We start from the raw sequence: 15335 nt of genomic DNA, 5'->3' as shown, positions 1-15335 counted from the left end.
CCTAGCCTAGCCCAGCCCAGCCCAGCCCAGCCCAGCCCCGCCCCAGCCCCAGCCCACCCTCGCCCCATGTGCAGATCCAGGGGCACATGGCTCCCATGCCCTCCCAGGGTTTGCGTAGCAGTGGGGGCCCTTCCTCCCCCAGCCCTCCTGACTGGATGAGCAAAATGGCAAAATAATTATGGAAGAATGTCATCATCTTTGGAAGAATTTTCAAGAGTCATAAACACATATGATTTCTTATAAATGTTTTTGTGATGTGAGTGACCAGAAATTGAAGGTGACTTTAAAAGTTAGGAATAAAGTCTCATGTGTTAGAAACATGAGTTTATATAGGAACACACTGATGTAAAAAGTGCTTCCATTGGTTTAAATATGCCCAGCAGACAACTCACTTTAACTAGATCCATTATAAAAGTTACTTAACTGACATCACAGAATAGATTATCTTCAAAGAAGGTGAAAAGACTGTTACAGCAGTTATAAAAGACCAATAGCAAAAAAAAAAGTAAAAATTAAAAGCATCTGATAACCAAGGAAAGCACAGAGGACCATGTCTCTTCTAAGTAGGAGTATGACACCCACTAGCAGTTTATAAAAACTCTCAATCTGAAATCTAGTCTGTTTAAAGCTATAAGTTATCTTGTTCTAATAATTACTTCCTCACCCAATTCTTTTCTCTAATGTCACTTTAAAACCACTTCAGTTGTCCTCATCGTGTGAAAAAAGGTCATAAGTAACAGAGCAAAATAATTTACAATGCATAAAGCAGGTCAACTGGGGAGAAAAAGAAATCTGTTTCTTATCTTTTCAGTTATAGCAATCTTGGCTGTTAATAGTAATAAAAACCTTCAGAAGAATGATGCAATTTTTAAATTGAATGTTTTATTAATAAGTTCAAACCTATGAACTAAATGAATTTTGTCAGTGTCACATTTGCATATTTGGGTATGGATTATATTGAAAGATTGAAATAATCAGAGAAATTGCAGATATAAATACCATCTCACCCTCTGCCTTATACCGGGAACAGTACTATACATGAAATACAAGAATCTGCCCTGAATGCCAAGTAAAACATTGTACATAGTATTCAGAAGCCATTAGAACATTCTCATTTTTAAAATATTTTAACTTTCATGACCTTTTAGCTTTATAATCCCTGACTGGAGTTTCCATATAGTGCTAGAGTTATGTCAACACAAAGTAGCTTTCCCATACACAATCAAATGTCTAGTCAATTCAAAAAAACTTCACTGAAAGACAGCCACTGAGTGAATGACTGAAAAACTGTTACAAGTTTAACTTAGTTACCTTTCTGAGTTTTTGATTTCTTCTGTTACAAAATTAAGTGTATCCCAACCTGAATAAGAGAACAGGGCAGAGTACAATGCAAGAGAAATGTCTCCGAGGTCCCAAGAAGATCCTTCAAATGCTTTTTGAAAGTGTTCTGAACGTCCTGTGTACAGATCGAAGAAAATGCATACATTATGGTAAGACACAGCTAATGAAGAGTGTTTGAGGATGATGTACAAAGTTGCCAACTGAACCAAAAACCAGAGAGTCTCAGTTTCTCTAGAGTCTGTTGAACCACCTTTCTATTCTTATAGACAACTCTTACCATGCAGAAGTGATATTCTTCTACAGTTAAAAACTTAGTCTACTCACAAGAGCACAAACAGAGATCAGGTACAGTGAAATACATGCTTTTATTCCAAAACAAAACTGCAAGTTCTAACACCCTTGAGAGTATCCTTCCAGAACTTCCAACAAATGTATACAAATAAAATAGTACAATCTTCCAAGTCATACTGTGTACCCTGAATTTTGAACCACTTAACCTGTGTATCAAAACTAAGATTTTATTTCTTGGAAGATAGTCCTTTAAAAATGTAAACAGAATCATAAGGACAACTGATTATCCAATTGAATAAATCTCTACTTCAAATTTCTGAAGCTCTCAATTATTTGATGGGGTATAGTTCAGAAAAAATGCAAAGGAAACCTACCAACCTTGATTTTAATTTTGCAAGCTTACCCTGGCATAGTTTAACAATTCCTGTTACGATGATGACAATAAGGGCAATGACTTTGGCATAGGTGAATACATCCTGCACCCTTGTTCCCCATTTAACATAGGCACAATTTATAAATGTTAGAAGACCTACGAGACAAAAAAGGGAGAAGTAAGCTATGAGCAATCTTCTGTTAAACATGTGTTTTAAGTTCTTATCCATATCATTTTAAAGTTGAACCTACCTTGCAAGTATCTGCAATACTTGCAAAACTGTCATGTCAGTTCCTTAATTTATGACAAAAGCAAGAATAGGGAAGTGACACTGTAAAGGTTTTTCCTCCCCTTTTAAGAAGTGAAGGAAAGAACCTTCGTGTGTCACACTTTTCTGCACCTTCATTAAACTGTGAAATTAAGAGCAATTAATAGTGCTTTCAAGAGCAATTAATAACGTAAGCTCCACAGATAAAGGCAACATATATCTGATGGAAAAAATATTTATTAAAACCGATGTCAGTATGATGAAAACAGAAATCAGAAGCTGTGCTAGGGAACTCCAAATTTACAGTCCTGTGTGAATTTAAATTTTTTTTCTTGAATGAGCTTGGCCCCTTTAACTATAGACAATTAGTATTCCCACTTACGGCTAGTCTACATGGAAAACTCAGTCACAGTAAGCTTGTGGGTAGAATAGCCAGTGCACTGTAAATTTACAACCTAACTTACTGTACACTAACTTCCCAGATGCACAAGCCCTTAAATTATCTCTCTGTTTTCCTTCAGCATTAGATTCACAAACTGCTCAATTTTAAGTGAGACATTCAAAGCTAAAAACACATACTTAGAACATCTTAAGTTATGATGAAATATCTGAAAAATCAAGTTTCCAAAAAGGTCAATATCAGCCTTGTTTGCCAAGATAGCTGAAAACATTCAGAATTGTTACTTTGAATTTACTCTTTTTGCTGCTGCTACATACTATGCTCATATTAGTTCCCCTTTGCATTCTTCATTTTTTCCTTTTTATTTCTGAGTATCAGAAAGGCTTCCATTGTAGATGCCATATTCAAAGCTCAATCTTTATACTTTTCTTTAATTCTAACTTTTGCATTGATTAGGATTATAAATAAATAATCAATTTCAACCCTGAATTTTAGACACTTCTCTCAGATACACATATCTGCACTAGAAAGTGAGGTATGGGCGGTTAACTTCAACCACATTTTTCCAAGCTTATATATAGCCTTAGATTACCATGTATTTTAAGTACATGGATCAAAATGACTTCTTCAAAGTGATGAAATGACAAGCCCAAAAGAAATATAATAAAAAGTACAAGGGAAAGAATTTAAACCAGGGTGCAAGAGATGACCAACAAGAAGAGTGCTGCGTGCATGCTTTCGCTCAGGGGTTGGCAATGTTTTTTGGGTCAGGTGCCAAAAAACCCGGCAACCTGGACTTGGAAGATGTTGGCATGCTAAAGATGGACAGCAAGGAAGCCATGAGGGCCTGATGCTTGTTGTGGTAGCATAGCCCTGGCCCCTTCCCTACTGTGTTCCCCAAGGCACACATGCAGCTGCTACCAGCAATGAATCTTGTGGCTGTCTACTATAGGCAATCTGGGCTCTGGACAGGCCCTTGCCACCCACCGAGTCTGGGTTGCTTGCAGCAGGCAGCGGCCAGACTATAAACAGCTGCACTGGGGTCCAGAGCCCCAGCCCAGCTCCATGGCAGCAGTGGCTGCACACACACTTCGGGGCGCATGGCAGGAAAGGAGCCAGGGTTGCACTGCCCTAGGCCCCTTCCCTGCTGTGCACCCCAAGGCACACATGCAGCTGCTGCTGGCCACAGCCAGGTCAGGGCTTTAGACCCCAGGACACTGGCTGCAGCCTCCAGCCTGGGCTCTGGGCAGCTGCTGCCTGCCATGAAGCCTGGGCTGCTTGCAGTCTCCCCACAATGCCTGCTGCAAGAAACTTGGGCTCTGTGGCCAGCAGCAGCTGCCCAGAGCCCTGGCCAGCTGTGGAGTGCTGGGCAAAATGGCCTAAGTGCCATGCTCTGGCACACATGCTGGGGGTTGCTTTAGTCCAGGGGCCCCACAAAAAAGTAACAATTCACAAAGTAAACAACAGTGATGATCTCATATAAGCATGACACTTGTGACCTGTAAAACCTAGTGAATAGAAACAGCTGAACAAGATTTCATAGAACTTGGCAGGACCATGTGAAAAACAGAAGTATCATATTTCAAAAGCTAGGACTGAAGTAGTTTCCAAGGAACTCTTGAGAAAAAGAATGGCCTTACATCTAACTTCAACTATGAATGGCCACTGTAATAAACCATTTGTACAGTGACCAAGTTCTTTATGCTGACCGTCATTTCTTATACTATCTTGATATATGTGAATAATCATGAATCATGAAAATGTTCATATTATGACATTTTGCAAAGTAACTTCAGCAAACAGACTACAACGCACAGCTTAGCAATGGAAGGAGTCTCGTATGTTCAGTTTTTGACTAAGTTTTTCTTCTTTAAAATACCAGAGTGTGGCAGAGCACCAGTGCAGTGCTCTCCACACTGGGACTGTTACAAACTGCGTGGGAGCTTGCTTGCAGAGCAGCAGGGAAAAGCCTCTCCCAGGAACCAGTTTAAGGGGGAAGGTGTGTGGCAGAACACATCGAGTGTCTGACAAGTTAAGAGCTGGTGGCAAGTGTTGCCCTGGCTCCGATGAGCGGCCATTTTAGATCCAGGTCAGCAGAGTGGGAGGCTGCAGTTTGCTGCCCGACACTGTGGAAAGAACATCTCCTGGTGAAGCTGCTGCTCCTGCAACAACTTGGAGGTGAGGGAGAGGCTCCGGGGAAGGAGGATACCTCTTGGTCCTGGACATGACTTGAAACTGCACCCTGCTGAAGGGTGGCCTGGTGGGACTCCCTATGGTGGGGGAGTCTGCAAGAAATGCCAGGCCAGTTACCACCCCGGTGAAAGGTGAGGAGGGGTGCCTTAGCCCACCCAAAGGCAGGGGCTGGGGTTATTTAACACCAGAGGCAGTAGAGGGCCAGTGTGGCACCTGAGCCTGTATGGGGTGCAAGACCCGGACAGTGAGAATGGTGGGCCATGCACACCAACGAGTGGCACCTGAGCCTACAGGGGTTGTTTGACCCCCAGGACCCAGAGAGGGGGGTGGAGTATGTGCCTCAGTGGAGGCAGAGGTGCAGAGCAGGGTGCAGGGGGCACCCAATGGCCTGCACAAGAGTGGCAGTTGGGAGGCCTGGAGAGAGGGGTGAGTAGAGAGGGGTAGTAGTGAGTCTCTGTGAGGAAGGGGCGTATAGTGAGCAGGGGGCTTGAGGATAGGTCCTGCTAACATGGGGGCCGAGTTATGTTCAGATAAGCCTTCAGGTGCCTGAGGCCACAGATGGGCTGGAGGCTGACTGGGTGAGATGGCTAAGGAAGAGCCACAAGTAAACAACAGGGTGAGTCAGGAGCCCCTGATTGAGAGCAGCTGGGTGAGTGACCCAGTGAGAGACCAGAGGCAGAGTCAGACCAGGGTTTGGCAAACTACCCAGCGCTCACTTGGATGAGGGCAGTGGGAGGTGCCCAAGAGGTCGCGTGCTTGCTGGCCAGGGAGTGCAGGGAAGCAAGCCCAAGGACCCTCCAGGTGAGGGCAGGGTGAGTTAGGCCCCGCTGAAAAGGAGGGGTGGTACAAGTGTGGCCCCACAAGGGGCAGTATGAGAGAGACCGTGAGAGAGGCCACAGTGAGAGGTGGTACAAGTGTGGCCTATAATAGGGCAGAATGCAGGAGGCCTAACACTACGCTGAGTTGGGCCCAGCGGAGCAGAGCACAGCTGTTAGAAACATCTGCGAGACTTGGGATGCAGTACAGGAATGGCTGGAGGTACATACATAGGCCAAGGAGAACACGGCATTCAAAGGGCAGCCTCCTGCCTAATTAAGATCCTAATCATTTAACAAGGTGTGGCAAGTGAGAGAGGTGGATGGTGTGCCCAAAGGAAGGTGGGAGACTAGCACTGTGGCTATACAGAGATAGGCTAGTACTTTGAACAAGCTTTCTTGAAACCAGAAATTAAATATTCTATTCATGTCTCCCTCTAACTTGTCAATTTGCTACTTTGTATTGTTTAGAATCCTATGACAATGCCGCCGCACTTTCACAGAGAGGATTCTGAAAGGTATTCAAAAAAAGCCTCTCAGACTGCAGCTACACCTCCTTACAAGAGCCAACTGAAATTATCCAAAGAAATAACTTTTTGTTGGAATAACACTATTCTTTTAAAACAGAACCTCCTGCAGGAATGTGTCAACCTGAACAAAACTTTATTAAAAATTGGAAGGAAAAAAAAAAAAGTCTTCAGACAGTTGAAATAACCAAAATGTTGTATTTCAAAAAGTTTAATTATGAATCAAATGAAGTATTCCATTTCAGACCTTAAATTAGAACCAAGTATAAGGAGCTGAAATCAGAATGAGAACATGTTTTAGAGCAGTTAAAGCTATTTTTGCTGGAAACATTGCAAATTTCTTCCAGTTCAAAAGCAATTTTTAAAACTCCAGAATTTCCCATGAAACAGAAAAGTTGATTCCTCCAAGTTCTACAGTACAGCTTATGTAGCTATTTAGAAGCTAAGCAGATTTGGGTATAAACACACTGAAGCGTACCTTTTTCTTAACGTAAACCCAGGCTGCTCTGGAAGGAATACTTGTCGTCCAGCAAGTATATTCATCTCTCTGCTACCTTCAGCCAAAGCAGCTACATAACTTGAGACACTGAAAACTAAGCCTTTCAAACAGTCCTTATGAATCCAAGACACAAACTGGGTGTTCACCCAATTCCTTTGGTCATTATGCTGACAGCAAAACACCTCCCCTCAATTCTTGAATCTGTTCTCAATGGCATGTTATGTCTTGTCAGAACTGCTTAATTCTGCCTTCAATTAGCAAGTGAATGTTATAACTTTCTGTCTTATACAAAAAGACTAAACATTCCTCCATGAAGAATCAGAGGCTGAACTAGGGTATAGCCACGGGCTTGTCTACGTGGGAAAATTATTGTGAAATTAAATTATGAGCAGGCATTTGAAGTACATTAGTTATTTCATAATAGCTTGTAGGTTCAGCTTAATCTAGAAGTTGAGAAATAACTCATCTAAGTTATTTTTCAATGCAGACAAGATTTTAAGTAAAGAGAGGGCTTACCTTTTGTTCTCATAAATGAGGAAGATGTAAACATCTAAACCATGCTGCTTATGAGCTAGAAACCACTTTCTATCCCTATTGTAATACAAAGTGCTGTAGATGCAGGGAGCAACAGTTCTGAGATCTAATGGGAGTAACTTGTGTGTTAAAAGTCAACAAAATTACCACCGTTTCTAAACAATACTTACACACACAAGCAGCTGCAATGAGACGACAAGCAAAATATGGGGGCTCACAAGAAGGGAAAACAGGCTGTACTATGTAGTTAGCAAAGGTGATAGCAATAATTGCCTGACTCGTTGGCTCAATGATCAGTAGTGAAGTCCACAAGCGAATAAATGCAATGAAGCTCCCAAATGCCTCCAAGATATATGCATAGCTGGCTCCTGACTTGGTGATAGTGGTTCCAAGTTCAGCATAGCAGAGAGCTCCAAACACTGAAAAAATTCCTCCAATTGCCCAAATGATCAGTGACAACCCATAGGATGCACTGTAGATGAGAACTCCTTTCGGAGAGACAAAAATACCTGAACCAATCATATTGCCTACTATGAGGCTGATCCCATTGAGCAAGGAGATTTCTTTTTTCAGTTGCATTGAATCTTGATATTGGTCATGCATTTTTACAGCCGTCACTTGGATCTAGCTTGATTGCTTTCTTGACGGGGCAGTATTCAGCTAAAGAACTGAGAGACACTGTACAGTTCCATGCCAGAATTGCTGTGTATTCTCCAAAATTTCAAGTCACAATCTAAAACAAAATAAGACAGCTGGAATCAATATTAATTGCTTCTTACCTGTAACTTGCCTGTTAACCCTTCTTTCTATTCAAAGTTTTGAGTTACCAGAGATATGATTTACCAGGGATATCCTTCTCTTGCTACCTTATGTTGGTAAGTTACATGGTTTCAAAAAAGTGTACTTCTTTTAATGATATGATATATCTGAGCAAATGAGACTGTCCCAACATACCTTAGAAGAAGAAAGGTGAAAAAAGTGACTGATATGGAGGAAGAGTGGGGAGAAAATACAAAACAATTGACTATAAGGCTGGGGGTAGAGAGAGAAAAGCAAAGAAGATATGAACACAACAGAAGAACTGGAAAAACGGAAAACAAAAGGAATAAAGGAAATGGGATAAGAAGAAAGAAAACATAAGAACAGAAGCTGGGAGCAGTTAGGACAACATGATTTACTGCCATATACAAATCAAATTTGTTTCAATCCTTTACCTGCCAAACATGACTCCCTCTTAGTGCCAAAAGCAACTTGAAATGGAAAATGTGGAGCTAAAACTTTCAAATGCTTCACTTTATTTTTCCATTATCTTCCATTCATTTTGAAAGGTCCTTTTCAAATCCGCAGCAGATTGTCCTCCCTCTCATTACAGCAAATAAGTACTGGCCTTTAACTTCTATAGACACAAAAGCATACAGACTATTATTGTTAGTTCTGAAAGAGACACGAAATAGAATTTAGATATCAAACCATTTTACTGAGGACCAATGTGTACTTAATTTGCCTTGAAATTAGCTTAAACCCAAATTGTACCTTTGACTGAATCTCTCTCACTGGATTATCAGTAGTTTTTCATAAGCTAAAAAACACATTACTATTTTCCTCTATCCTTGCTCATTGCACTATGAATTTGGTAAGTTTAAATAGTTTTCTACACAACGGGAGGGGCAATTTTAGGCTAGGTATGATAAAGCAATTTAGCTACCAGAACTGGCTTATTTTGCATTTCGTTTCTTTATAACAGTGACTTACTTAGGGTTATTTTTAATGCCATGTAGCAGGCTCACCTTTCAGAGCTTGGGTTGAGTCCCAGGCTTGAGATCCTGCTGTTTTGATTAGTGGAGCTCATCCAGTCAGGAGGCAGCAGGAGAAATAAAGTCATGCCCCTTTACTGAGTGGAGGGGGAAAAGAGCTCCCCTGGATCTGATTGAAGACTGTAAACTGTCAGGTCTGTAAGACTTCAGGGGTGGAGCCCTGGAGCATGAAAGGAACTATGTGCCCAGCACAAGGGGCAGATGCAGGGAGGGACTCGAGAAGAGTGGAGCCAAGAAAGGCTGGGGAGCTCTCCCTCAGTAGGCAATAGGCTCAAGGCTGCTGAAGCTGCCGCTAGAGGCACAGCCTTGGGAGTGGTGTGAAACCGCTCGGGCTGTTGGCGGTACACAGGGACAGTGTGTGGAGACCCAGCCCTGGGAGCGGTGTGAGACTGCTCGGGCCCATAACGGTGCACGGTTCAGTACACGGAGCCCAGGCTTTGGGAGCCGCAAGCAGTGGCTTGAGCCTGCAACCCCAGCAGGGCCTTGGGGGCTGCAGTGAGGCAGCTCAGGCCTCATCTTCCGGCAAGCGACCAGGCCCCACGGTGCACAGGGCAGCGTGCACAGGGCAGCTCCCAAGACTTGGGAGCCGGGGAGCAACAAAGGCTGCTTGGGTTAGCCACCCAGAGTGAGGACATACAGACAGAGCCTGAAGGGCCTGGCCTGTGCTAAAAGAGCCATTGGTGCCGAAGCCAGGGCATGGGGAAATAGTAGTGCTGCAGTGTGAGGCCCAGCACCCAGAAGCCAGCAGTGGTGGTGCAGCAGCTGAGAAGAGCTGACCACTTGGTGCCCAGAGTGGGGCACAGGGTGAGGAGGAGCCCAGCGGTGCAGGAGAGGTGCTCCAGCAGAGAAGACCCCATCGAGCTGTGCCCTGACCACCGCCACCTGAGGGAGCGTGAGTCATTGGGCCCTTGGGTCCCACAGGAGAAAGATATTTGGGGCAGGAAAACCTAGAGAAGGGGCTGGGTGAGCAGCTCCCCCACCTAGTCCAGGCCCTAAGGGGAGGGGCCCCTGGTGCTTCCTGGACACCCCCGACAAGGGACCCCATTGGAAGGACTATCTCTTGCCATGGGTCAGGGACTATATTAAGGAAATAGATGTTATTAAGACTGTCCATGTTTGCGCCTTATATTTTGTGATTGAAATGTGGTATCATAATGTTGCAAATAGTGTTATTTAGGGTTTGACCTTGGTTATTGGTTAATTTTCACTGTGTAAATATATGTATGATATTTAGTTTTATGTTTATGTATATTATAACTCAACAAATTGTATATACTTAAGAACTCTGGGTTAGAGCTAACTATGGAAGAAAGAGGGATCTGCTTGAAATTCTGGCATCTCTCTCAAAGCACACCCTTGGGTGTACCCGGGTTATATTTTGGGGGCTCGTCCAGGATTCGGGCCAAGCGACTTGCTGCTATAGGTGCTGTGCTCCTCTACAGCGGTCCCACCCTAGAGATACGTTGAACCCTAGTGGTTCCCAGGCTTCAGGGGGCGCTAATGCTCCAGGAGCCTCAGAGTCAGGGGGGACACTACCTTTTCCAGATTGGGCCTCTACTCTACTGCAGGTCCTCAGAGAGGTGGCGGAATCTTCAAATGATAGGGCCGCTTATAAAAGATGGCGGACTTTTTCCAGGGAGTATCCCAAAGGCCCAATGACTCATGCTCCCTCAGGTGGCGGTGGTCAGGGCACAGCTCGATGGGGTGTCCTCCCCTGGAGCACATCTCCAGGCCTCTCCTGCACTGCTGGGCTCCTCCCCACCCTGTGCCCCACTCTGGGCACTGAGGGCTCAGCTCCTTTCAGCTGCTGTACCACTGCTACTGGGTGCTGGGCCTCATGCTGCTGCACTATTTCCCCGTACCCTGGCTTCAGCACTGAGGGCTTTTTTAACACAAGCTGGGCCCTTCAGGCTCTGTCTGTCCATCCTCATGCTGGGTGGCTAACCCAAGCAGCCTCTGCTGCTCCCTGGCTCCCAAGTCTTGGGTCCGTGCGCTGCCCTGTGCACTGTGGGGCCTGGCTGCCTGCCGGGATATGGGGCCTAAACCAACTCACTGTGGCCCCCAAGGCCGGGGTTGCAGACTCGGGCCACCACTTGCAGCTCCCAAAGCCTGAGTAGTCTTACACTGTTCCCGGGGCCAGGTCTCTGTGCACAGTCCCTGTGTGCCGGTAACAGCCCAAGCGGTCTTGCACCACTCCCAAGGCTGCTCCTGCAGTGGCAGCTTCAGGAGCCTGGGGCCTATTGCCCGCTGGGGGAGAGCTCCCCAGCCTTTCTTGGCTCCATTCTTCTAAAGTCCCTCGCTGCATCTGCTCCTTATGCCGGGCACGCAGCTCCTTTTATACACTCCAGGACTCCACCCCTGAAATCTTCCAGACCTGACTGTTTACAGTCTTCAATCAGGTCCGGGGGAGCTCTTCTGCCCCTCCCCTCAGGAAAGGTGTGTGACTTTATTTTTCCTGCTGCCTCCTGACTGGATGAGCTCCACTCATCAAAACAGCAGGATCTCAAGCCTGGGACTCAACCCAAGCTCTGAAAGGTGAGCCTGCTACAGCCAAATGTAAACATGTCTTGAAATAGATCCAAACTCTAATGTAATTAAAAAAGGAAAAACTAGACACATAAGTATGTACATTTTGTTCCTAAAAGTACTTAATAATACATCTAACTGGATATTTGAATATAAAAATATACCAGTGGTCTCAACCTTTTTGGACTCGAGGCACTCCTCAGAAAATGCTAGCTCTTATGTTTTCACTTGCTTTTGGACTACAGGAAAGTAATAGAGCAACTTTTCATTTGCAAAGAACTCAAAAAGCCCACAACAGGTTAGAATGCATTTAACACTATGGATTCCTATTTGAAATCTCTGTGTTTATTCTATGAATTGTGTGTACAACTAGTAGTGCTGATATTGCATAGCACCCTACAGCACCAGTGAAAAGATCTCCAGGCACTCCAGGGTGCCACAACATCCTGGATGAAAATCACTGAAATACACATTTTGTCCAGGGAACTACAGTAATTTATACTTGATGTTTTGTTCACACAATTACAGACCCGTTCTTTTAGAGGGGAGGGGTAATCACCTTTTTATTATAGAATCAACATTACATGCCAGATAAAACAGCCAAACATAACATACTTAAGTAGAAATAATTTTTACCCATTGCAAGACTTTTTTAATACATCTTCCCTGGTTGAAAACATGGCCTATGTATGCTAAAGTGAAATATAAACCAGTAACTGGAATGGAATATAGCCTCCTCATTCCACATCTGGGATGAACACACTATTTGCATATAAATGAAAATTATTATAATACTACATCTAAAATGCATTTTTTTCTTTATTAAAAGTAAGTATATTGTAAAACCACTTTCCCTTTTACAGTCAAATATTTTGTATATTATTTCAAATTAAAACTTATACATCTCTGAAAATGTGTTTAAGTAATGTTTAAATGTTAAGTATGTATACTATCAGGTAAAGTAAACAACAACATAGCTAATATTATGCAGTAAAAGGCATATTTGGAAAAATTATCCCAAATTAAAACAGGCATACAACATAGTGTAGTGTAAAGAGTAATAGGAAAGCTGCCTCTGGAAAAGTTCTCAAGTTTTTAAGGCTTTAAGAGATCATCTAGTTTAACCTGCTGTGACAGGCTGAAAAGTTTCATTTGGGTATGCTAATAAGCCCCAAAACTTTAGTTAGACTACATTATTTCAGTCTTCATAAAATTAAGCTGTCTGTTCTGACATAGAACAGAAGTGACCAAATTTACCAGCACCCAGAAAATTGGTGGAATTTAACTTGAGGAAATGAATTACCTGAAGTAAGCAAAGGAAATCCAGCAAATGAACAAGGCCCATAAGGTAGAGAAAGGCAAAAAAACAAAAATAGTTGCAAATGGGATGAGCATTCTGATAGCAGTGCTGTCCTTTCCCGAATAGACTGTCATAAACTCCCAACCTGAACACATCCCTCCTCTCAACCTCACACACACAGGCCACATAATTTCTCCCAGATTCTGGATTAAACCATAGTTTTAAAGAAATCTCTCCAATTTTATTTTAAACACCCCATACAAAGGTGAGTTGACCATGTCCCCTTCAAGAGTTTAGTAACCCTCACAGCTATGTTTCATTTCAAGATGGAATTTGTTTGCCTCTAATTTCCACTCACTGGAACCTGATGTTCAGCAACAAAGCTGAAAAGTTCCCCTATTATATTTTCTATGCCTAATCATCTATACACAATGATCAACCTATTCTTCAGTCTTTTCTTTGATAAGCTGAGTAACTTGAACACCTTAAGCCTCGTATTGAATGGTCTGTTTTCCAGCTTCTGGAAAACATATGCAACCTGCCTGTAGACTTGCTTCAGTGTTCCCAACCACTTCTTGAAGCATGAGCACCAGAAGTGAACACTGTTTTCTAGCGATACTCTTATTAACACTACAACAGAGACAAAACCACTTCTGTACTTCTACTTGACACTTTTCTTTATACACTAATTTATCAAATAAACCCTTTTCCAACTGCACTGACAGTTCAAGTTAAGAGGACAGACTACAAAGATGCCACCACAAAATTCCACTGAGTTTCTGCTTTGCCACACACAGTCTCCCACCCTGGAAATGTAATTGGCATTCTTGGCTCCCAAATAAGTCACTTTACATGTGGTTGTATTAAAACAGTTTGTTGGATTGTGACCATTTAACTAGGCAATACAGATCAATGAGTAACTCACTTTCTTCATTACTAGATACCCCACAAATCTGTGCGTCAACTGTAAGCTCATCAGCAAAGTGTTTGTATCTCCATCTAGATCAGCAGTTTCCAACCTTGGGGTGGTGACCCCATCTGGGCTCTAAAAGATAAAAAATGGAGTTGCAAAGACACTCAACAGTGTCGACCGATTATGATGAAAATCACAGAAAAAAGTGGAAAATGGCAGGTTCCCCTTGCAGGCTGGCAGAGTTCCACCACTGCTGCTGGGTAAGCAGGGGGCACCTCACCATGGGGGTGTGCCCTGTGTGGGTATCCTGGCAGCGGCACCGAGCCTCCCTGCCCTCCTGCACCAGGTCCTACCCACTGGGCTATGGAGGCCCCCAGGGGAGGGCAGCAGGATGGGGAGCCCCAAGCCTACAGCAGGCAGTCCACATCCTCCCCTGCCCCTATCACGGGATCCACTCCAGTGATGTCACCCATGGGGGAGGGGGTGTCAATCTTGTCTGCATCATTTTGGAGTCGCAAACAATTCCCAATGTTTAAATGGGCTCATTCTAAGGAAAAGGCTGGCAAGCACTGGTCTAGATCATTATTTCTTGTTTCTCTATTAAATATTATATAAATTGCCAAAGACCCTGATAGAAAGTTTTGTTAACTGATCATCCCCTTAAAACTTAAGGGGTAGTCACGGGGGACCTAAGGCGGTAGTCATGGGGGACCTAAACTACCCAGACATCTGCTGGGAGACGCAGACAGCAAAGTCCCACCATTCATGCAGGTTCCTATCCTGTGTACAGGACCTCCATCTGATGCAGGAGGTACATGGTCCCACTAGGGGGAATGCCTTACTGGACCTGGTATTGGCAACGGGGGATGACATGGTAGGAGACCTACAGATCGGTGGTCACCTGGGGGACAGTGATCACCAAATAATAGAATTCACCATAAGATGTCGAGTGGGTAAGGTAACTAGTAGGGTGAAAATGCTAGACTTTAGGAAATCTGACTTCAATGAACTCAGGCGTTTAGTCAAGGACACACTGCAGAGTAAGAGTTTTGAAGAGTTGGGAGCCCAGGAAGGGTGGCTGTGCCTTAAGGAAATGATCCTTCGGGCACAGAGAGAGACGATCCCGATGCGAGGAAAAAGAGGGAAAGGGGCCAGGAGGCTTCCTTGGCTGACCAGAGAAATCCAGAGCAGTCTACGGGCTAAAAGGGGGGCAAATAAAAAGTGGAAACGGGGAGAGATTACTAAAGAGGAGTATACCTCCTCTGCTCGCGCTTGTAGGGAGGCAGTTAGATGGGCCAAAGCTACCATGGAGCTGAGGATGGCAGGATAACAAAAAATTGTTCTTTAGATATATAGGGAGTAAAAGGAAGGCCCAGGGTGGAATAGGACATCTACTAAATGGGCAGAAACAATTGGTGACGGACAGGGGGGACAAGGCTGAACTCCTCAATGAGTTCTTTGCCTCAGTGTTCCTAAATGAGGTGCAAGACAAAGCTCTCACTGGGATTGTAGAGAGGCAGCAGCAGGGCGCCAGACTACCA

The 15335-nt window shown here is 43.9% G+C and overlaps 1 protein-coding gene across 3 annotated transcripts in view; it reads right to left on the bottom strand.

The window, feature by feature from the left end:
• SLC7A6 (solute carrier family 7 member 6) overlaps window positions 1–14018 on the bottom strand; it is a 51324-nt gene extending 37306 nt beyond the window's left edge. For 2 of the 3 annotated variants that reach the window (XR_003092929.1, XM_025198447.1), the window contains exons 1-5: window positions 13807–14018; window positions 8456–8637; window positions 7412–7974; window positions 2036–2161; window positions 1312–1456 (exon numbers count right to left, since the gene is read on the bottom strand). Coding sequence is in view for 2 of the 3 variants with exons in the window: in XM_025198447.1 (XP_025054232.1) it covers window positions 1312–1456; window positions 2036–2161; window positions 7412–7844 (704 nt within the window). In the remaining variant the exon portion in view is untranslated. The remainder of the gene's footprint in view (window positions 1–1311; window positions 1457–2035; window positions 2162–7411; window positions 7975–8455; window positions 8638–13806) is intronic. The other variant, XM_014517687.2, reaches the window with a different exon arrangement.
• Window positions 14019–15335: the final 1317 nt, after the last annotated feature.

This window comes from Alligator sinensis, unplaced genomic scaffold (assembly GCF_000455745.1).
Source record: "Alligator sinensis unplaced genomic scaffold, ASM45574v1 scaffold97_1, whole genome shotgun sequence".
In the NCBI taxonomy this organism is placed as follows: domain Eukaryota; kingdom Metazoa; phylum Chordata; order Crocodylia; family Alligatoridae; genus Alligator; species Alligator sinensis.
The sequence above is the reverse complement of the archived record's forward strand: the minus strand, read 5'-3'. Positions and strand labels throughout refer to the sequence as shown.